Source organism: Aythya fuligula, chromosome 1 (assembly GCF_009819795.1).
Source record: "Aythya fuligula isolate bAytFul2 chromosome 1, bAytFul2.pri, whole genome shotgun sequence".
Lineage (NCBI taxonomy): Eukaryota > Metazoa > Chordata > Aves > Anseriformes > Anatidae > Aythya > Aythya fuligula.
In genome coordinates this window covers 138,892,165-138,916,602 of record NC_045559.1, presented here as the reverse complement: position 1 = coordinate 138,916,602, position 24,438 = coordinate 138,892,165, and the positions used below count along the sequence as shown (strand labels likewise).

The window sequence follows — 24,438 nt, the reverse complement described above, 5'->3', positions numbered from 1 at the left end:
GAGTACATGGACTGGACCAGTCCACTGTAAATCCCCTCAGATGTGCTCCACAAAGATGTTGCACCCTCTCTACCAGCCGTTTTGCTCTGCGGAGCCCCAGTACTGCACTATTTGCTAACGTAGATGCTACCTATGAAACCTACCTATAGTCATGTAATTAGTTGGAGTACCATTTAGCCCTTACGAAGGGGATACCTGGCAAGCTGGTTTTATCTCTCGAGAGCACTTTTCTTTAATTCCTCCTACCACATCGCTCAGCTAAATTAAAAAACAAAACACAAAGTAGCAGCATGCTTCAGTAGGACCCCAAAACCTCTCGTCACTTCAGTGTCCCATTTGAAAGTCCAAATGCAACATCGTATCCTGCTCATTACTAAAAACAGTGAAGCTTTCTTCTGTTGTTGTGCATGACCATACTTCAGGATGTACCTTCCCCACCTTTCTTTTCTTAATCTCTAATAAATTAAATAATACCAGTACCGTTTCTGCACAACATTGCTAGGATCAAGTGAAAAATTATTTAGAAAGAAACACATTAGGATTAAATTTGTAACAACATAACTCTGGGTCAACTAAAATGGCTAATACAAAAAGCATAGTAAGAAGTTATACTCTAACAAAGGGTTTATAGTAACATGTATTTTTAAGATACGAACATATCTGATGTATGAAATCCAATAAATTGCATTAGACAACTGAAAAGATCCATAAAGAATTAAAACTCAACTCCAACCTCATACAGAGATAATGGTAACATTAATTTGCTGACCACCTGACATCAAGGATTTTCTAAAACAACTGCAAGCCTGAACATGAAGAATTCCATTCCTGAGCAATACCACAAAGATTTATAGATCTCTCCTCCTCTTTCTGTCCTTTCCTCAACCCCCAGCTCCAAGTACAAAAGTTGGAGGTGGGAGGGATTGATGCTAACCCCACAGGGGAAGGGGCTGCAACCAAAATCATTTTCTTCTTCAGAGGGTCAGATGTCTAAATATTCACATTTGCTTTCATCAGAATGTTCCAAAAAATGTGCAGGAAAATCTAGCACTACATGGAGAACTTCACTACTGTAAAATAGAAAGAGGAAGTGTTTCAACACACAGATGCATACAGAAGAGTAGGGAAGAGCTATTACCTTCCACACTATGAAAACATGACCTTTACAGTTGATTAAATCTTGTTCTGTGGCTTACATAATGAATCATCCTGTTAAAAAATACAGAATTGTATTACCTTTGTTTTTTGCTAGCGGAGATGGGGGCTGCTCTGTAAACACATCTGGGGACGGGGTTTCTGGGTGGTCAAAGTCTTTTTCCATAGTTTCTATGAGCCCAGTGAGATCTGAGTCCTCTGAGCTGTGCCTTCTGTTGCTGGCACATTCGACATGAGGTGTGTTGAGAAGCGGTAGCTGTGGCAAAGCACTTTCAGTCTGTTGCTCTTGCTGCTGGGGCCCGGATGCTGGGGCTTGCTGGAGGGGCTGCTCTGCCAAAGCTGGTGTCTGCTGTTGCGTTGACTGCTGGTTCTGCCTCGTGCCCTTGGCTCTTTTGCCTGCAACATGAGTCTGAGATGTGGCACCTGAATCCAAGGTAAAGGGGCCTGTTCTGTTCACTGTTTGCATGGAAGCTGCTTGTGCTGAAGTCCTATTAGGTATGCTTGAACTGTTTTTGGATTTAATGTTTTCAACATCAGGTGCACTTCTATTGCTGTGAAGGTGTGCTGTTGCATTGCATTGTTTATGATTTCCTGCACTGGATCGTGAAGATGAACTGCCTGCTCCATAGATCCCTCTGGACGAGCCGTGATTGGAATCCGATCCAGGTGCATTCAAGCTGAAAGAACAGCAAATGTTTAAATGTACTCCACAATGTTTCCATTCTTCCACATGAAAAAAGAATCATTATGTCCAAAAGAAACCTTTAACTACACTGTTCTTGGCAAATAATCAGTAAAAAGGTTGAGAACTTGTTTGACAAGTCAGTAGTTTTTACCATTTCCTGTTCACTTGCTCACTGTACATATGAACAAAAAAAGTAAGATGGCATTCAAAATTAATGGAAGAAAAGAAGCCTGCCTTTAAAAAAAAAATTAGACCCCAAAGGTAGGAAATTCTGGCCTTCTTTTTTCTGCAGTTTATACCTCCCATTTTTCTAGAGCATAACCAGAAAATTTTATGGGGTTTGTTTTTAGAAAGAGATGAATAATCCTCTCAACCACAAAGTCCATTTTAGAACTCATCTTCCACCCATGGGAGACTAATAATTCATTCATCTGTTCAAAAGAACGTATTACTTTTTAACTGGCCTTATAACTGAAGAGGAAAAAATAAAAAGGCAAAAAGAAAAAAAGAAACATGTACTTACTTTCCATCAGATGAAATTCCAACTATTCTCCTGAGATCAAGTGGCCTTCCCATATCAAATGGTGGGCTTGAGGCCTCAAAAGACAAGCGTCTCCTAAATGGCTCCCAAATTCCTTGAGCTTCTAGATAGGCTGTTCCAATTACCAAGAGAAAGAGCACACTGCAGAGTAGAGAGGCAGTCATTTAAGTATTTCTATGTTTTGAGTATTTTAAGGTTAATGACGTTAATTACACATGATGAAAAGTTTGTATCTTACATAAAAAAGCTGAAAACTGCATCCAAACCACATTTCTGTCTAAAAGAAAAAAATTACAGAAGTCTAGCATAATATGCACATCAATAATACTGAGAATAAAGGTTAAAGATGCAAATCTGATATGAAGTCCCCAATTATATTAACCCAAATTTTAAAAAAGATACAATCAAAATATTAAAATGGCATCCAAGTGGCCAGCAGCTCTCACAGACCGCTGGTGTAATTCTGTTTTAAAAGCAGAGATCCTCCATAGATAATTGTGCTGCTGTTCAGAGAACTAAAATTTAGCATTATTATGTCAAGTTTTACAACTAATTGCATCTGCTGCAGTCGTGTTTAGGAGTTCTCCACTTACATAACACACTGCAGCAAACTGTATTTCTGATGAAGCCATAAAATCACTGCGGAGACATTCAGCACAGCGCTATGGAGTACATCTTCTAAAAGGTGGGAATTTTGGGGTGATGGTGGGGGTATGAGACACACTGTTGATTACTAAAGATTGACTTGCCTATTACCCTAGAAGGTTTATGCAAAGATAACTTCAAATTAGCAACTTCAGTTTCTGTTCTCAGTTCTGACTGCTGGTTTTTGTAAGCCAAATGTATGAAAGAGCATCAGTTCACAGAATAGGATGAGATACCTCTTGCTTAACTTTAGTTGTCTACAAGAAATTTAGTCTAGATATCATCTTAAGTTTTAACTGTCAGCAAAATGCAAGCAACTCTGGAGACCAACTCAGCTGGTTATAGCTGGTTATCAGTGCTTTTTTTCCACCCCAGGAATTAAAAAGGATCACAGACATATAACCTGACAGCAGATGGTAGGAAATATAAATTTAATCCGAAGTGTCAACAAGCGACAGAGAAGGTAAAAAAAAAAAATAAGGGAAGTTTTCAGACAAGCTTACACAAACTCCTACGCAAGAGAGCGACGCCTGCCTTGGGTGCTATACCATCAAACATACAATTACTTTTGGAATATAAAGAGTAAGGTATGACCTCATTCACTTTTAAAGTATAATCCATGGTACTATCTCAAAGCTTCATGAGACTGATACCAACAACAGTATTACATCTCTATAGTGCCATACAGACTCGAGATGGAGCACACAGGGGTTTCATACCACACCCCTCAGTGTACCAGTGCTGATCCATTCTGGATAAGAATCCTACTCCCTTTGCGTTAGCAAACTTTGTTGTTTTCAAACAACTTTGAAATTAAAAAAAAGCCACAGAACAAGTCTTGCTTTGTGGTCTTTTTAACTGCACTTTCCTGTCTTGCTGTGGTGGCAACAGTCCATTTTTTATTTGCTTCTTTGATTATAATAATAGAAAAAGATAACTAGCCTAGAGTGTTTATGTCATTTAAACTGGTGAAGAACACCATGCAGTGGGGAATAACATGTTCTAGACACAGTTGTTGGTAACACCTTTTTTCCCTCAAAGTTTTAGCCTGGGGCAAACTATGCATCCTTAGTAAGTTCATAAATAGGACTGGGTCCTTCACACAAGGCCTATCAAGTTGGACTTGAAAACTTGGAGCCACAAGTATGGTACCAATACATGCCAAGCAGTAATTTAGGGAAGGCACCTCAGACAATATTTTATTAAAAGAGAAAGATGAACTAGACAAGCTCGAGTTGTTAATTTCTAGAAATTAGGGATAACGGATAATATGGAACTATGTTAGTGGCAACAAGCAAAACTCTCTGTTATGACTTCCTGAAAGTCAGAAGCTATCTGTGCACCCGATCCTTGGAATATTATGAAATGATCACATTAGGACTCCTCTCATTTGCTGAGTTTTGCAAGGAAAAAAAACAGTGAGTGAAAGGATTATTAGTATTCTGTATCATTTTGTAAAGTCTAATTAATAAATACAGTACACATAAAATTACAAACTACACTTAGGAGCTGGCAAACATCATTCACTCTATCAATAAACTAAGCAGATACATAGAAGAAAAATAAGATAAAAACACTGCATTATTTTGTAAAGTGCTGAAGAATAAAAAAGAAAAAGAAGCAAGCTTTATCTTCTCTATTTCTTTTATCAATCCCTAGACAAGGAAAGAGCTTCACCAAATATTTATATAATGCAGGGCAGCAAAATGGAAAAAATAGTATCTTAATCTAAAAGAAACACAGGAATATTACACCCCTGATTTGCTACAAAGGCTTTGGATAATGCTTCAGATTTGCAGCACACAGGAAAACCACTTTTTCGTCACAGCAGCAATTCATCACTCACTAAAATACAAGTTTAACACTAACTAAACAGTAAAAACACTTGTTGCCACTGATTAACTTTTTATTCTATGGTTTTCTCTGGATAAAGGCAGTGGAAGGCAGTGTCTCATATCCAGTAGACAAGTAGGAAAGCATTGTTTCTAACTTCAGATTATTCATAACTTCAGACTAAAAAATAGACAGGTAGAGGTTAGGCTAGGAAAACACAAAGGAACTTTCAACTCAAGTTTCAACCAGTCATAGCAAACGTGTCACTGAGGGGGGAAAAAAGTGCACCAATACAATGCCCTTCAGGTTCTCAGAAACTCCATTATTAGTATCACCAGTTGTCTGTCACTTGCAAGTGGCAGCAAAGTTAAATTCATCCAAGGCATCTGCTAAGCTCACTGCAGTCATTGCCTCATATCTTTCTAAAGCACAATACTCAAGAAGGATGCTTCAACCTGTACACAAAAAAAACGGTTAGCAGAGCTCTAATGCCTGATTTGATTCAAGTTTGGCTGAATCTGTATTCAAATGGTGGTACCTCGTGCACATATACTGATAAGAACAAACATATACACACTACCTCATTATTCCTGAGGTAAGGATGTACAGTGCCAATTCCCAGTTGGGCCTGGGTAGCGCTTCTGCACACGTTGCTAACATATGATATGGAAGGGATGCATTCAAGATAAATACGAATTCAGAGCCTCCTGCAGTGATGAATTTTAATTCACGAATTACTCTGGAAGCTGTGAAATCGGGTGTAAACCTGAAAACAAAGTAAATAATGTTAGAACTTGTCATTTGAGCAGCACAAAAATTTGAGATAATATTCAGCCATTTAACAACCCCCACCCCTGCAATTACTGTCATGACTGGGATTCCATTCAAATATTTACAACAAATAATCCTAGCAGTACAAGTAATAATCATCCACACAACTAGCTTACAAATACTTATGAATACCTTTCAAATACTTCAAGATGCGTTCAAAGTTCATAAACACCTATGCTTAACACATCTGATACTAAGTTACCCTGATATACCATAGGAAAATATAACTGAAATCAAGTTTTGACCAAATCTGCTAAAAAAAAAAAAAAGAGCTATAAATATAGTAAAAAAAAATAAAGAAAAACAAAACCACAACAATGGCTATAACTAAGCAATGGAACTGATCATTATGCGAGCTATAAAGTTTTTAAACATTTCACTTTTAAATCAAAATTGCATACCTTTCCAAAACATAGCTACGTTCCTGTCTCCAACTAAGATTGTTGCAGAAATACTAGCGAAGTTTCACTGCCTGCAATATCTTGTATGTTCTCTTGCATAACAGTACCATCTCCTGAACTATTTAGATACTGTATTATGAACAGCTAGCTTTAAATCGAAGCAATGTTAAAGAATAATTTTTGATGCAGACTTTTTTACAATAATAACTGGCAGAATTAAATAATTGTTGTCATTAAGATACCGGATATAATATTTAAGACTGAAATGCTGTGCATTGTGATGCTAACCCTTACACTAAAGGCACTTTTGTATCTACTGCAATGCACCAAAAACATACATAAATCTCCAGCTCATGTACATTCGTAACCCAAATGAAGGAAGCGTATAAAAAGCTGTATATAGCCCTTTTCCAATGCAGGATAATATCAAAAATAATTCTATAGTCAGTCATGAAAACTTAAGTTCTTTAAAAATCAAGTAATTGTTTGCAAGAAGAGAGAGAGGTTTCGTGTTTTGTGTTTTATAGAAAAAAACAAAAACAAAACACTCAAAGCTTAAGTAAAAAACCTTAGAATTTAACTGACACTCACTTCCTCTAAAAACAGAATTTCTCAGGTATGACTATTTAGATGTAAGAAGAAAAAAAATACTTACAATATGACAATGTCTTTAGAGGCATTGGCACTTAGTGCAAACTCTTGACAGTTAACTACTTTAAATCCATATCCTTCACATGTATAGCCACTGATTTCCATGGTTTTCACATTAATCTGCAGCTGCCCTGTATTTTCCACTTTAAATGTTCTTCTCAACGTGAAATTTGGTTCCTTGTATTTCATTTCTGGAAAAAACAGGGAAAAATAATTAATATAGTGCTAAATGGATATCCTTGACTATGCACATCTTCTACACCAGGGCCTATGGAAACCTTTACATAAATGACAGAACAGATATTTGTTACCAGACTCTTGTGCATTCCAACTCATCAGGGAAGAAAACAAAACCCCCAAATGTGATAGCGCTACCTCAGAAAAAAAAAAAAAAAAAAGAAAAACGTATCTCAGCTGTAAAGTTCTGTGACGTACTGCTTAGTGTAGTAGTATTCAGTGAAAAGTCTCAGCACTTGGAGTATTAAAACTTACTTTTTGTGCCTTAAAAGTGAAATCCATTGTTGAGCTACAACAGCAAAAAAAATCCCTAGCTCACAACATGACTAAGTAACGACTAAGCTTTACTTGAAAATTTTATTTATTTATTTATTTTTTACTCATCCCCTCAAAAAAAATTCAAACTAATTAATGGCATATCTTGTAAATACACCTGGAAATCCGTAAAGCAATAAAGCAGATTTTAATATCAGATAAAAACTACACTGCTTTTACCAGTTCCTTTAGAAATACAGGTATTCTTGGCCCTCTGCTCAGAAGCAAGCCTGGGGCATGGAGCAGAAAACCTCTGACCCCAGAAAAAGATTTTGCCTGCGATTTAATTTTCATCAAGGAATCAAGGAACATCATATCCTTCCCTTTTCCTTGTTAGCCATATCCATGCAGATTCTGAACATTTTCAGTTTTTCTAATTTTCATGTTAAAATGAAAAGATCAAATATACCATTTTCTGTCTAAATTAAGAAGCAATTTTAATGTATTTAAAGGTTAAAAAATTCTGGCACACTAGAACAGGGAAAAAAACATTTCCACACATACATATTTTAAGTTGCACATGTAAAATGTCATTTATTTTCTGTTCAGCACAGTAGTTCACGAAGTACTCACTTTCTGAACAGTCTTTTAATAGTGCTTCTGTGATTTTAAAGCGTAAAGAACTTCCAGGACCAGGAGGTTTGCCTGCAACCTTCAAGCTCTCAGTCGTTCCCTGTCCTTGTACCATTATGGCATCTATTACAGTCAAATTATTTCTGTATGCAAAAAAAAAGGGGGGGGGGTTGGAAACACTCATGAAAGGAATATGCAGTCTATTGCTTCTGCAAGCTTCTCTACAGAATACAAAGCTATATCCTAGTCCTGAAAGACAGAAATATAAGCAGTCCCACAGGTGATTTCCCACCATAGAGAAGTAGTATGAATTGCCATATGTATAGCCATATGTATAGCATTTGAAAGACTAAAGCCTAAGAAAGCATACAATTAACAGAAGGAAGCATACAATTAATAGAACAATGACATATTAGTTTGTCTTTGATCATCATATCAAAGTATCACATGATACAATAGGTAAATAATTATGCAAACTCTTAAAGGGAAAAATTCCTCTTAAAGGGAAAAATTGAAATTGCAAACTCACATTGCAAATGGCATCTATAAGTAGATACTTTCAAAGCAGTACAGGATGTATTTAAGGAATTGAGTCAAACTATAGCTATGCTAATATATCTGTATTAGCAAGTACATACCAAATACAGCTTAACTACTGCAAAACATGTCAAAATTACATTTAAAGTAAATTTTTCTCCAGACGCGATTCTACAATTAGTCTTGTAAGAGTGATAGTTTCTTATAGACAGTAAGTAAGATTATATAAGTAAATAAAGATGTATCAGAAACTCAAACTCATTTCAGAAATATCTACCATACCTGATAACAATTAACGATGAAACAGTTTTATTAAGAACTGGAGTGAATTTTACTTTGACGGACTTTCTCTCACCAGGTTTTAATAATAGGCTTAAAACTGAATGACGAGCCAAGCCCTTTGTAAGGCCTACAGTGCTCTGTAATGGCTGGACCTTAAAAGAATAGGGAAAACAAAAGCAACACTTGAAAAAAAATGAATTTTTAACACATTTCATAGAACTTTTATTTATATAGAAAGTTATGTTATAGACAAGTGTACTACTAAATGGAACACACTGATTTTTGTTTTTTAAAAGAAAAAAGACTTTTAGAACAACAAATTCAATATTAGTAAATCATCCACTTGACAAGCGGTAGAACACAGCAAGATAGAATGGAGCTAAGCTATACTCATGTGGATTCATAAAACTCTAATACTGGGAGTTGAGAAGGTTTTAAATGTATAGCTTTAAATACTAAATTAACATTAAGCCATTATGTAATGTTTTCTACCTTTAAAATGTCCCACTAGTAAAACATTTTTAAAATATTGTCTTTCCAGAGTAAAGAAAAAAAAGGAAAAAAAACTTAGAATAGAAGATCTGTTGAAAAAAGTATATTTTGCCTAGTTTGCTTTTAGATGCATTGCAAGCATTAAATTGCTAACATAAAACTATTGCTAATATAAAACAAATGGAGGAGAAAGTGTCTGTATGTTGGATAAGCAAAGTATTCAGGATGTGGCATACTCTATACAAAAAAATGCATTAAGTTGTACACAAAATACTAAAAAAATATTTTAACAAAGAACAGAACAATGGAAAACTCAATACCTTGCTAATTTTAGAACTACCAAGCGTAAGACTGAATAATCCTGTATCAGTAAGAGAATTAATAAAGCAACAGTTTCCTGCAACTTTTGCAATTCTGTTGTAACACAAGCAAAGTTAAAATGTAACTGTTATATTTGAAGAAATATTTTTCCCATTTCCCAAGTATATACAATGTGGATACATACAATACCCACACACATCCTTCTAAAATTCAACACATGTATGACTGAACTCTTGAAAACAATATAAATGTATCCAAAGAATGTAATGAAATACTTACACAATTTCTGAAGACCTGGAACTCTAGAGTCCTCAGATTGAAATTAGTTGGCTTACTCAAATTAAACCTGAAACACATGGAAGTTGTTTTTTTGTTTGTTTGTTTGTTTCCCAGATAACTGAAGATAGCAACACACTTATACTAAGTACAGACTTTAGCACAAATCAATAGGTTATGGTAGGACTCAAAATGCAGCTGACAGAATCACTTGACTTACTTTATTTCCCCCCTCACCCCCTCAAGTTAAGGAAAAAAAAAGTAAACATTGTTTTAGCTCAGCAAAAAATATATTCTATGGGAATTCACCCTAGATTCATTTCCCAACTGGACTAATGATACAAATTCTAGAAGTGGACAACACTATGAACAGTTTGCATTTTTTGTAAAATACATTTTGCTGTACAGTGAAAATACCCTTTGCACTCTAAGACAATACTTACCGTTCTAGCATTTTATCAACAAATGTGGATGGGTTAGAATACAGGGCTACAGGAAGGAACTGAACATACACAGGAACATCAGCTGGATTTTCTAGAAAAATTTCTTCTTCCTAATCAGAAACAGAATTTTTTGTAAAGCTTACATTTGATTAACTGTAATTAGAAGCTATTAAAAATGCAGAAGCTCTTAAAAATATTTTTTAAAATGGTACTACCAACAAAATAACTTACTGATGAACTGTTTGTATTCGTGAGTGGGAAGCTTAACTGGCGTGGTGAACTGAGTATGGAAGGCCAGGCCATTTCTGCTGTAATTTTCAACCGGACATCTTTCTGAAGGTCTGTGTCAACTTCAAATAGAGCATTCAGTCTGGAAAAATAGTTACAAAGCTTACTTTACAGGAGTAAAAAGGCAAAAGCCTGGATAAAAACCACCATGTAAAAAGCAGAGTGCTTAGGAGTACCGTGAAAACAGTATTAGTTTGAGAAATAGTATATCACATTTGTACACAATCAAATAAATTTAAACTCTGCCCATATTTACTGCTATTAAAAACTGCAATAGAAACCCCCAAATATGCTCCAGGAGATGAAGTGAAAAATTCTAAAGATGTTCACAATTTAAATATTGTTGTCAACATCCATCTGTTCTGAATTCTATTAGGGCCTATTTATGGATAAAGATGAGCAGAAAAGACAATAGGACTTCTGTACCGTATCTCTAATCTTTCAGTATTTCTCTCACATTAGTAGTCTCTAGACAGTGAGACAATTTTTATTGTTTGTGAGAAAATGTCTAGCTCTTACTATTGCAGAAACAAGTTTTGAGAATATGATTGAGATTCAGATCATTAAACAGAAATAACCCCAAATATATTTTAAAAGTTTGAGAGAGATTATGTAACAGTGGTTGACTATGACAGTTTGCAAAGGTATAAATAGTAGAAAGGAAAAACATCAGCCCTACTACAGCGTGTTTCTAACACAACATTCAGATATCCACTACCCAGAAGACATACTGTGCATCCATCACACTGTACAAGCGTGAAGTACAGTAAATCTGATGTATGTTAGCTGCAGTGGAAACCATGAAATATGTGCCTATACTCCCATCTAACAAATCTTAATGAAATCTTAATGAAATCTTAATGAATTAGCCACTTGGTGTAAGCTACAATTTTCACAAGTGAATGAAGTCCCTTGCTGTTAGCCAACCTGTACAACAGACTTGACTCCTGTTCCCCCAACAAGCTTTCCAACATGAGCTGAAACAAGACTAGTAGTATTGAGCTCTCCTGTTAGCAAAAGAGACCAAACTTCAAACCTAGAGATGTATTTTGGAGAGACTCTAAATACTCAAGTCAGAAACCCTCTGTATTCAGAAGCATTTTCTCCTGTGCTTGGATAGTGGGTTGATTTTAACACTCTTTTTAAAAAAGCATTATATATTCACTAGAACTGCAACTTAGTCAGAAGTAGTTTTTAATAGTATATTCCTTTACTGTCTTCTTACTCCAGGCGATAAAACACTCCTGTAGAGAATTCTGTTTACGTCAATTTTATTCATGTGTTATTAATATATCAACATTATAACAAAAAAAGTGATAAAAGGAAGTATGTTTTTGTTACTCTATTTAGTTACATAGTCACTTTGGTTTCTACAAATATGTACACATTTTTTGAAATGATAGTCTAGATGTTATCACCACCAAAGACACTTGCTGTTACAGTAAACATCTCTTGAAGCTTAATTGCTTTACATATTAGAAAACAGATGTTTAAAAAGTATATAGAAGCCTACAGAGTTTTCTAAAAAAATAGATAGCCGTTATTAATGACTTTTTATTTAGCATCTCTCAAGGAGAAATACCAGACGATTTGACAATTCCCTGAAGTGATCTCAGAATAGCAGCAATAGAAAACCTTATGAAATCCTAAAGGGATATTGAGGTTACTACTTTAAACAGATTAAACAGAGATACTACAGAAACACTATAATCTCTTTTAGGAAAGTTTTTTCAGAATAGAGACTGTCCTGCTGTTGCCATGTTTTAAAGAACTGCAGCATGCTCCAGTTAATAGTAACTTCTAAGGCTTTGATTGACTAGAGGAAATTATTATTATGAGTATTAAAAGTTAAACATACGTGTTCTCTTTAAGGTTTTGCACAGAAGGCCAAATAACTCCTTTACCCTCTCTCATAGAGGACCACAGTAATATATATTTATATATATATATATAATATATATAATAAATCTGTATTTTATAATATCACATGTAACAGAATTATCTAGTGATTTAACATCTGAGGAAGTAACAGGCATAAAACACTTACCTATGGCTTGAGTTCTCTTTTATTTCTGTCCATGCTTTGAATAAGTTCTCATGCAAATCCCAGTCAGAATCCCACACATCATCTTGCATTGATATGCTGTGCTGAACTTTAGATTCCGCTTTAAAAACATAACATTTTTAAACCCTTCATGTAAAATCAATGCTTAAGCAGGAAACAATTGTTTTTTATTTTCATTAAAAAGGTGACAGTTACTTACATTTTGATAGAAAAGGCAATCCTACGTAACAATGATCCCCACATTGTAAACCAGGATCAAAATAAATATTCGCAATCTGCAAAACAGGTAAAATCAGACCAATTAAGAAACTGCACAATAAATCTGATGACCAAAGAAAGAAGGAAGAAGATTTGACTACAGGACACTTGTGCTAAAAACCAGAATTTGTGAACTTGTAGAAATAAGGCAAAGCACAAACCTTTGATTTTTTTCCTGGCTCTAAATCTTCTTTATTGCTTCTTAGCCTTTTATAATAAAACCTTACATCTTCAGACAGGGAGCGTATGTGTTGTATTTTCACTTTCTGAGAGAACGAGTTCATAATGTTCAGGCTCTGGTGAACTACTTTCCCCTAAAGAAAAGAAAGGATGAAAAAGGCTGCATGGCAAGCATCTTCCCTAGCATATATATTTATGTAGACTGGCAAAGACCACAGTAGAGTGGCAATAAACTCAGAATTTAACTGTGCTTTCTTAAAAATGCCATTTGTAACTTTATGGTAGGTTTCTGTGAGTTAGACTTCTTCCTTCATCTGCTTTCAAATACAGTTCATCTCTCTTAAAAAGTACAGCTTAAGGGTTTTGGAGAACTAGGACAACAGTTCTTAATCAAATCATGTTTTGAGAGTGCCAGAGCAGAAACATTTTGGTTTTCTGAACCCCAAAAGAGAAACAAGCTTCTTTTAACAGATCTAGGACATAGTTACTACTAGTTAGGAATTATCTTAACAGAGCAGATGAATGAAGCTCCAGGCTATAAACGCTCCAGGTGAGAGACCATTTTAAAACACCCCTTCCTTTCCCAATGAAACTAGGACACTAGGCACTGAAACTACAACATTTAAGAGGAAAACAGTGCATGTTTTTTCCCCACCAAACCCTGCAACTTCTTCTAAGGCAAACATTATTTTATCTTTCAGATACAGAATGTAAGATTTCATAGTTTATAGTATGTCATGACCAGAATCATTGCAATGCTCAAGCTTTATACTCCCCACCCTTTTTAAAGCTCACTCCAGTGTGACCTCACTTGTAAGTCACTGATTCTGTAACCATATTTTTCCTCTTATCTCAAAACCAGCCGTGACAAGTATATGGCAAACAATAAATAAAAGAAGTGAAAGGCTACTCAAGAGTGGTGACCGGTTTTCCAAACTGCATAAAACAAATAGAAGATAGTCCTAGGCATTTAAATTTGCTTCTAACAAACGGGTTTTAATGTTCCCCATAAACCAATATTCCAGTTGTGGTTTGTTGGTTTTTATTTGTTTTGTTGGTGGTGGTTTTTGTTTGTTTTAAATAAATTTCTCAAGTGGGAAGATAAAGAGATGAACTTTGCAGGATCAAAATTTAACTGTGGTCTCAGGAAATAATCACATACTGAAACAGTTCTCAATAGCAACAACTGAAAAAAGAAATGAGACAAGAATAATACTCTAAACAGTATAATCCTGTTAAAATGAATAGGAAGCAGAAATTATTATGCCTGAGCTCCAACTACAGAATCCTATGAGTAACCAATTTCCACCAACTGGGCAAGATAAAGGTTCACTAAACAATGTAGAACAAATGAAAAGTAGTATACTGAGACCCTTACACAGAATATCAGCAATTAGATTTAGGTGCAGATACAATAAAATTATAAACAGAAACAGACAGCATGGGGAACTGGGCAGCCGCAGAAGAATTACTTTTCTGTTCATTTCTAGGACATAAGTGTTACTAAAATTGTAGCACCTAGCTATTCCTGGATGTTATAACTGTCAGATTTCTCTACCAGAAGATGGAACTAGAAGAACTAATTCTATTTTAGGCTTATTTTCATAAGTAATAGAAGTATTAGAGAACAACTAGGTGCAAGAGTATCATGAACTCAGTGATCACAAGTTTAGTTTGCCTTTTTCTTTTTTGGATTAATTGCAATCTGCTTTCAGTGTTCTCAAATATCAAAAGAACTAAGTGATCAACTAACAGAAGTAGTTGGGGAAGCTAACTGCTCTGAGAAGCTTGAGGCCTGAACTCAGAAAAGACTCTAGAATTTTGTCAAAGGTGATAACACTCTCTGAATTTATGCTCTCAAACAAAATGCAGGAGCTCAAAGGCCCCCTGAATGAATCATCTTGTGAAAATCTAAGATAGATCTGTAAGTTACTTAGTCATTCTATAAGGATGAAACAGAAGGTTAGAAAATTACTCCTTTATGACTCCAAATTTTTCAGACCAGTTTATTGCAGTATTCAAGAGGAACAAAGATATTGACAAGAATTAGTATGTATTAACTAGGATACAGCATATAGAAATTGCTTAGTCTATGGTGAAAGAGAAATGAACCATTAAGTTATTTTTGTTTATCAAAGACTCGTGGAGCAGTTGATGAATGAAGTTAGAAATAGAAAAGTCAGTGCAATAAATATCCAGATAATGGTGAGGCTGTACAGTAAAATAGGACACACAGATAAAAGACAAAAAGTGACAAATAATCCCTGCAACTGTAGGCATGACTGTTTGACCTTGAGAGTAACAACAGACTTTAGAACAATTTGTGAAGCAGATTAAAAAGGGAGATGGGCTGGGTAATGGGACAAATGTAGCGATGATTTACTGAAGTTCTGCTGCTTAGCCTGTCTTCCCCTGATGAGCCCTATTGCATTACTTTTTAAAAAAGTAATTATTTATCTACTGAACAGGAGGGAAAGCACTTGATAAAATAGCACTGAAAAGGTACTATTTAAGAGTACACAACCGGTAAGATCAACAAAAGGTGCTATTGGAAGAAGAGATGATGAACAGGCAGTGTTCTAAGAATGAAAAAATCAGGATGAAGTAACTCCTATTTACTCAAGTTTACTAAATACTGGTCAATGAATATCTTTTATTAATTGCTTTGATACCAAAAAGTAAGAAGAGAGAAAAGTTTATCTTGCAAAGTTAAGAGGCATTTTCAGAATAGGAGGAAGAGCAAGCTGGCATACAGATTGACCTACTGAACTTGAGTAGGGAAAGTAGATTGAATTCAATAATTGCAAATATGAGATTGTGAATTTAGAACCTCTCTGTTCGAAAAGGCAAAGCAGGTAAAGGAGATGAAGGCCTGTACCTGGTCATGGATCCCACAATAGATTAAGACTATACAGGACAGACAAGGAAACAAAACCATATTTCCACCAATATGCGTTACCTGAGGTATACTCACTAGAGATAATTAAGACTTGCAAAAAAGAGTGTGGTAAAACCATACTCAGATGACAATGTACAATAGTGATCACTCGTTAAGAAAAGAGACTGCTGAAGATGAAAGATTAGAATGATGAGCAGGGAAAAGCACAGCCTGTAAAGTAGAAGAAAAAAAAAACAAACCCTGCCTCATGGCTTTTTTAAAAAAAAACAAAACTACCAACAGGAAGCCACAGCAGAAGCACTACTCTATACTAATGTCAAAAAAAAAAAAGAGGAGGGAACTAATTAAACTCAAGTACAGGGATGGCATGGGATCAATGGTTACAAAATGACAAGGAGTAATTGTGGGCTGAAAATGCAGGAATGTTTGCAGCCGTAAGTGCAATCCAGGAGTAGCTTCTTAGTATGAAGAAGGAAGGCAAGTGCCATTACTATCAAATAAAAGAAAGAGTGAGAACCTTAAAATACTGTAAAAATGCTTAAAGAATTAAAAAAGGGCCAGAGGAGATCTATACCCTTATTTGAAAGCAAGAAAAAAATGGGAAAAAAATTGTCCTGACTAAAAACAGTGCTGTGACAGTGGGGTTACACACTGAAGGGAGCCCTGAAACATATGCTCTAAGCTAAACTAAGCATGAAACAGAATGTGTTCACATAGACAAGTCATGTGAGCAGTATACAAGAGACACCTGTCAAATAGGCACCACGCCAGACATTGCTTCAAGTATTTGTACAGTGTAGATGTGACCAGTCTGTTCAGGAAGGTGCTGTCTATAAGACGTTGATCTCAAAGTGACCTGCAAAAGACAACTCACTACTGACTGCTTGCTGGAATGGGTTACCAAATACAATTTAAAGGTACAAACACCTCAGATTCAGAATATAGTCAGACAATAGGAGGTGTTTTGTTGTTCTGCCATAACACACTCTCCAGTCAAGTATTTTTTTCCTAAACCTGCACAGTAGTCACAGCAAAAACACTGGAGAACTGTCCCTTTTTTGTATTGCTGCTTTTTCAAAATATATTTAAAGTAGCTCTACTATTTCAGAAAATTGCCCAAGTAGTATTTCCATCCTGCTGTCTGTAACTCCTTTTGCTACTTTTCTTTTTTGGCTTTCAATCTCTCCCCATGATTTTCCATCATAGTATGTTCCCTACTCATTATAAAGTCACGTGAAGCTCTGACTTCAATGAAATACCAATTCCAAAGTCAACATCACTCAATTCCCCATGCGTCTATGGTGATGCTGAATGCCCCATAACAGAAAGGTATTATCTGGTTAATAGCTTGGTGTCTGTAACCCTTGGAGTCTGTAACCCTAAGCAAAGACTCTGCCTTCAGCACTCACTGGAGCAGGGATGAGAACAGCCTCTAGATACTTTTGCAGACAGTTGTAGACCCTCAGAGTTTTCTTGCTTTCATGTTTGTGTACTCCATCACATACCTTCAAAGATATCTACTTTCAGTGTGGAAACAATACAATAATGCCTCCACAGAGATCAAGGAATTCTTACACTGAAACCTCAGTTCATTAGCTAGCTTTGCTCTTTGGCATTACACTTCAGAAATCTGGAAAATGTCTTTAGGTAATTTTCTCAGTCTTTGTGCTAATACACGCAGTAACCACAGTAACTTTAGAATGAAGCTGCAAAGAAACAGTTTTGGGATCATAACAGTATTCTAAGATCTCATTCAAGTGCTCAGTAGAGGAGAAATAGGGATAATTCGTGCTTGGGACATGAGGGGGAAAAAGTGACAAACAGAATCATAAATAAAAACGAATCTCTCCAGTAATTTGACATATTCAAGACGAGAAGATCTCATTCAAGACGGAGATCTCTCTTGAAAAGATAGATAAATAAAAATATACAATAAGTATTTAATGCTGTGACCTATCTTACCGGAAAAGAAGGTGGAAGAAAAACATGTTTGGGGGAGCAAGTAAGAGAGCCTACAGCAATCACTGCCTTCACCGGTATAGTTAAAATCTGGAAGAAAAAAAAAAGGTAAGTTGAGGAAAAAATGTCAATTTCAGCTTTCACACATCTCTTCCACTTTTAAATTGCATAGAGTAGCAAAACCTGAAATTTTACAATTAATACAGCCTAGGCTATAAACACCTTTAAAACATGGAAACACAGATCAGGATTTCAACATTTTTGAAACAGTCATTTCATACTGTCAGGGAGCACGCCTTTGCTCAGTCATACTTGGCATCATTCTATGTGGAACACAAAAGCAAAGTTAAAATAAAAGCTCTCCAATGGGGCATTACACAGGTCTCACCTGAGTGGAGCTCACTCTCTTGAAAAGCAGCAGGATGACATATTTAAAATGCATTACTACAAGGGAAGAGAAACTTCCCCAAGAACATTAGAAGTCATGATAAGACCTTGAAATAGATGTACACTTAGAATAGGGAGAGTGGAATAATAATAATTAGCAATAATAATATCCTTACTGGGGATGGTTGAAGCTGAAAATAGAAATAGAATGATTTGCAGGGAAAAGAAATAAAAGGCTTCAGGCTCTAAAACTGGAGAGTCACATACACGTGTGGACACAAAGAAAGTTCAAAAATCTCAGTTTCTATTACGTATTGGAATCACCCTCTCCTACAAAAAAAATAACAGGAAAGGGATACGAAATTCAGGATTAACTGGCTGTTCTTCTCTCCTTTACCAACTTCAGTTCAAGATCTGTTTTCATCAATTGTCAGCAAACTGCAGTTTCTCCAAAGCAATTTTCACATAGGGTTTTGACAAAATCCCTTCAAAGTTATAGCTCAATTTCAGTTACTGACAATGTACTAAGAAGTAAATTATAAGTATTTCACGTAAGAAGGTTCTTGCCTTGACGCTCAAGAACCCATACTGTAAAGCATCAGGTGAGACTTAAATGGAAATTTCTGAAAGCCAGATGAAAAGCTTAATATAAGTCATTCTTGTTCCTTATGGGAAGATACAGAGTAGCATTACTGTAGTTCCCTGCAAGAGTTAACCTGCAGAGTTAACTTGACCTCCAGATGTCCCTTTCAGCCTCAGATTCTACCTGATATTACAATCTGTCTATTAATACAACACTTCAAAATTCACACTTAAAAATTAAACACTCCATTTGGACAACACCCATGAGAATACAATAAATATACCTCATAATCTGTTGTGATCTGTACAGCTCCATCATGAATTCCTTCAAGTTCTTTTGCTATTAATTTTACTCTAAACACAGCATAATAACCTGATGTTAGTATCACCTGTAAATGGCAGAAAAGAGAGTCATCCATTGTATTTCATTAAAAACAAAAAGAAATTTCACTAAGAAACACATCCAACCATCACTTATTTCCTTGAACTGAATCAAAATCCAATTGAAACAACTTACAGTGGTAAAAATAAAAATTCAGACACAAATATTTCTAGTGCTGATAAATTCCACTCTTCCCTAATTACAAGCATCAGTGAGTTTACAGATATAACTCTCTGAAATTCCTCTTTCAAATTCTTACCAACCTGAAAGTAACACTATTACTTGAAATATATTACTAATAACTTCAAAAAGTTTACATGCTATATCTTACTGAATAATTCTTATGTAAGAATTCTTATTTTCCGTATCCCTTGCTAACATTAAATTATTAAAAAAAAAAATGCACCTTTTTATTCCCCTCCAAAATCTAGCTTTAAGCAATAGATTCAAAGAATTACTTACTGAAGACTGATCAGATGCAGTAGCATTTTGTAGTTCATGGTGGTTTGCGATTATTGTTGTTCTGTTTCCCTTTTCAGTTGTTAGGAGTTCTATGGCCAAACCATCCCCTATAATATGCCAACTTTTTATAGCCAGCTTAAAGAGAACAAAAAGGTACCGTTTCAGTAACAAGACCAATGTAAAATTTTTAAAAGGCAAGCTAAAAATAAACCCATCCTTACCTCTATCGGATTGCTGTTGATGACTGCAAATAAAATGCTGGTAGCTTCTGTTGCACTCAATATGCCAAAATCTATAAATCGTTCCTCAGTTTTTGGAGGCAGTACAAAGTACTAGAAAGATTGATAAAGGTATTTTAGCATATGTTAAATATAAAATATGCTCAAACTCTACTAAGCTTATTAACAAATTAATAAGTCAAATGTAGGAAGCAATACTGTGATAACCTCAAAAGTCTATACATTTTCTATGTATAACTAGAGGGAACAATTTTTTTTATTATTATTATTTTTTTATTTTTAGCAATAACAGAAGTTGCTTAAGGACAGATCTGGTGAAGTGGGTGACATTTTCCATATCTTTAAAATCTGTTGAAATTAAAAAAAAAAAAGCCATCCTCCCATAGAAGCAGAATAAAGGAAGTCACATGAAGATTGCCTCTAAGTATGCTGGAATAGCTAAAAAATGAAAATACTTACATCTAAAAATCCTGTGTATGCTCGGACAGGTAGGTGAAATTTAGAAGCATTGGTGATAAGTAAAATATTGTTATCTATATGAACAGATGATGTGGAAGGCATAAAATGAAGTGTAAAAATATATCTGGATTCATTAGGTGGAATTAAGACAGGTTTGCTGAAGTTCTGGACCTAGATCAGTGAAGAATGAAGATCAAAGTTAAAATTTAACAAAGTGCAGCATGCTTAAACATTTACTACTATGTTAAAATGTTCAACCAAAACAAGACTTACTTTAAACATCGGTTTTGCTTCTTCTGGTAACACAACATCATGTATAAGGACTGCAAAATTGAATGTGTTTGTTAAATAGATTGGCCTTTCCACGGACTCAGAAGCACTGTCACGGATGTGGAAGAGTGTAGCAGCATGATCAAATCCTAAGTACCTATTAAAAGAAAACAGTATGAAAAAAATGAAAACTTCAAGTATGTATGTATTTTTAAAATACATATGGAAAATTCAGGAAAATTTCCAATGTCTCATCTAGTCTTCAGCTACTCTGAAAAACAACTCATGCAGGTCACTATGAATACAAGCCTTCAAACCAGTTTGTGTGTTACTGAGACTACTTCAACTATTTGTGTAAAAACAGAAAATTTGTACCAGTAGTTGTAGTTCTAAATTAGCTCCAGATACAGAAAACACAGGTACCACCTCTTTATATTCCTTCACTCCCCAAAAAGGCTGATTTTACCTTCTACATCAGCGTTTAGTTTTTGAACAATGTTTAACTGTAAACTTACCCATCCAATACTTCTGCCTGATATGGAATTTCAAGCTTGGAGTAGCTCTTCTCTTTTGCTTTAACAGTTATCTTCCCAGAAGACTGTGATGCCTTTTTTGCTTTTGATGCTGTAAAAGAATATAAGCCATCCATCAAGGTAGATTAGCATGAGTGAAAAAATAAAAGCAAAGGACTAGCCCAAGTACCACAGAAGAGGAAAATGGATCTTAATGAAGTTTCAATAAGCATCTGACATGGAGTGAGTCTTGGAAGTAAGAGATCTGAATTCATCCCCCTTATACGAGTTAGCTGACATAGCTAAGACATTGCCCTGGTTTTGTCTGGGACAGAGTTAATTTTCTTCCTATTAGTTGGTATGGTGCTGTGTTTTGGATACAAAACGAGAATAATGTTGATAACCCCTCAATGTTTCAGTTGTTGCAGAGCAGTGCTTACACAGAGCCAAAGACTTTTCACTTTCTCGTGCTGCCCTGCCAGCCAGGAGGCTGGGGGTACAGCAGGAACTGGGAGGGGACACAGCCAGGACAGCTGGCCCAGGCTGACCGAAGGAATATCCTGTACCACATGCTCAGCGATAAAAACTGCAGAGAATTGGCTAGGGCTCAGCAGCTCAAGGACTGACTGGGCATTGGTTGGCAAATAGTTAGCAATTGCATTGACCATCATTTGTTCTGTGTGTATATATATATATTATTGGTTTTAATCATTATTTTCCCTTTATTTTCTGTCCTAGTAAACTCAGCCCATGAGCCTGATGGTTTAAACCACAACAGTTATGTACAGTTATGTACAGTTATGTACTTTACGGAAGCCTTGTTGTTCTCATCAAATAAACAAACATGTCCAGAAGGTAATTCAGATCCTAGATGAGCCAAATTCCCCACTTACAGTATGGATATATCCCTCTACACCAGCAGAACAGAAACTTGCGATGGCTAGGCTCTGTATTTACAACTACCAGTTGAACTGCGAGCAGAACGTTGGACCAAGAACACAGTAATAGAAATAGAATCAGAATCCATGCAAGAACCCAGACCACACAAGTGCCAAGAACAAAAGTGACAGGTCTCTTCCAGTATCACAGAACAAGCAATGTTATCCTGATGGCAACATCACCAAAAAAATCAAGATTCAAATGCTGGTTAGCAAAAATCTCCAGCCCCTAAAGCCCCTGTATGTAGTAGGACAGCTGAAAGAGCAAATATTTATAGCAGGCGGCTTCACTGAAAATAATTCAGTGAGCAGTTTGACTGGACTTTTTTTCCACCTAACAATCCTTTCAAAAATCTACCATGTGTTAGTCAGTATGTCCTCATACAACTATTCCTTGCAGCTGCAAAATTCGGACATATTACCACCTCAGGTTGACAGAGCTCAGCTATTTCAGAATTTAATATTTTTAGGCTAAGGCATATTTAACTCATCTAATAAACTGTACGCTATTCAGACTCTGAAGTAATAAACAAAAGTGATAAACAAATCCTTTTGATGCATACAAATTCTGAAATTACATCTACACAATTCCTACTGCATCTATACAATTCCATTTTTAAGCAATCCAGGCTGAGACTTACAGCACCAACTAGTTAACACAGTAGCACCTGAATAGGTCAACAGCATTCTGACAGTTGATTTAAATCTCTAATGAAAATGGAGGTCCCTTTCTACAAAATGTCAGCATAATATTTACAGTCACACTACGTAGGAAGGAAATGAACCAGCACTTCGTTCATAAAGATGTAAATGAAAGTCGGTATCAAGATATCTATCTTTGTAGGAAAGGTAACAGTGAGAGGTTTTGCCACCCTCACCTGCCTTTTTCTTTAGTATGAATTCAAGATAACAAATAAAGCTAGTGTTCACAGTAAGATGCTCAAGCATGTGACAGAACCCTTTTTCTGTGGGCATTACAATATTTATGGGGAGAGGGTGGAATAGTATATTGCATTCTTCTTTAAACTTTGTAAAGCTTGAAGGGTAATCTCAGGGATATACTGTCCTTTAATTTACATTACTGTGAGGAATGTGTCTTTGTTAGGATTTCTCAAAAATACGTAAACAGGCATTTTAATAGGTTAATAATACTTTTTTAAAAAGGGTGTCTTAACATAAGAATACCACTTATGTTAAATACAATCTGATGTTCATTTTTTATATACGCACATATAGGATTGCTTAGGAATCCCCATTCTTCTTGCTATTAGTTAGTTATCAGTCTAAGTTACCAGCCAATTGTGACTTCAGAAACAACTCTTCAGAAATAATGTTGGAGGAGATGTAAAGAGGTAAAATTTTCCAGATAGGAAAATTCCATTTCCTCCTCAAAACAACAATTACCATTTTGTTAAGGGACCGGAAAACAATTCATGAAGTTTCAGGAAGTATAAGAAGCATTTGATGAGTTGTAAGAGGAGAGAAGCAGTACTTACCATCAAAGCTAATACTTGCAACTTTGGTATATTTACTTTCAGAGGCTTTCAACGTAACTGGCTTGAAATGTACTGTTATAGCTTCATTCTGTGGTGTAGGTCTAACACTCTGCAAAAAGAATCAAAATATGAAGCACCTTTAAATTTATCATTGTTAACACACTGTGTAGCCTTCAAGTACCTTTCAAAGTGATACAACTGCAAATAGTTTTTGCACAGTTACTACAGGTCTGTCTTCCCTATAACAAAGCCCAATTACAAGAGGTTTTAGATACTTTTTTTCAGGTCCTGAAAAATCACTCAATATTCAGGAAAGTGGGCAAAAGAGAACTCTCCTTGGGAACACTGGGTAAAGTGACAGTATAGCCAGAAACACACAGATGAAACAGAAAAATATATATATTTTAAAGTTAAGATTTATTTTTTATTCTTAATGCCACAGGGTACAATAGCTACAGGCTATTTGTTTCTGCTTCATTCATTAACAAAGTTGTTAGCTGACTTGTGTAATTATTGGTGATACATTCAGCTCATCTCAGATCCCATGCTAAGTCTGCAAACCTGCCACAGAAATAAAAAAAAAAAATCTGAACAGAGAACAGTTTTGTAAATCTGAGACGATGTTCACTTTATAAGAAAAATTTTACACCATTGCCTTTTGTAACTGAGAATTATTGTTTAAAACTAAACGGAGAAGGCAAACTGGGCTGCAGCAGGATTATAGATTTTGAGTATCAATATCTGAAGAGTCTATGCTGATTGCTAGCAAATTTTATCTAGATTCCATGGACAGAAACTGGGCACAAAGCACTTAAATGCTCTTATTCTTATTTTGCATAAAATT

The 24,438-nt window shown here is 35.5% G+C and overlaps 1 protein-coding gene across 1 annotated transcript in view; it reads right to left on the bottom strand.

The window, feature by feature from the left end:
* Nucleotides 1-24,438, bottom strand: part of TMEM131 (transmembrane protein 131) — a 97,028-nt gene that overhangs the window by 14,760 nt on the left and 57,830 nt on the right. The window contains 20 exon segments of the mRNA XM_032189050.1: nt 1,237-1,832; nt 2,364-2,522; nt 5,440-5,625; nt 6,747-6,933; nt 7,868-8,010; nt 8,687-8,838; nt 9,779-9,845; nt 10,219-10,328; nt 10,450-10,588; nt 12,554-12,671; nt 12,771-12,846; nt 12,991-13,143; nt 17,871-17,957; nt 19,121-19,225; nt 19,681-19,815; nt 19,902-20,012; nt 20,379-20,549; nt 20,652-20,805; nt 21,164-21,272; nt 23,595-23,703. Of these exon segments, the coding sequence (XP_032044941.1) occupies nt 1,237-1,832; nt 2,364-2,522; nt 5,440-5,625; nt 6,747-6,933; nt 7,868-8,010; nt 8,687-8,838; nt 9,779-9,845; nt 10,219-10,328; nt 10,450-10,588; nt 12,554-12,671; nt 12,771-12,846; nt 12,991-13,143; nt 17,871-17,957; nt 19,121-19,225; nt 19,681-19,815; nt 19,902-20,012; nt 20,379-20,549; nt 20,652-20,805; nt 21,164-21,272; nt 23,595-23,703 (3,067 nt within the window).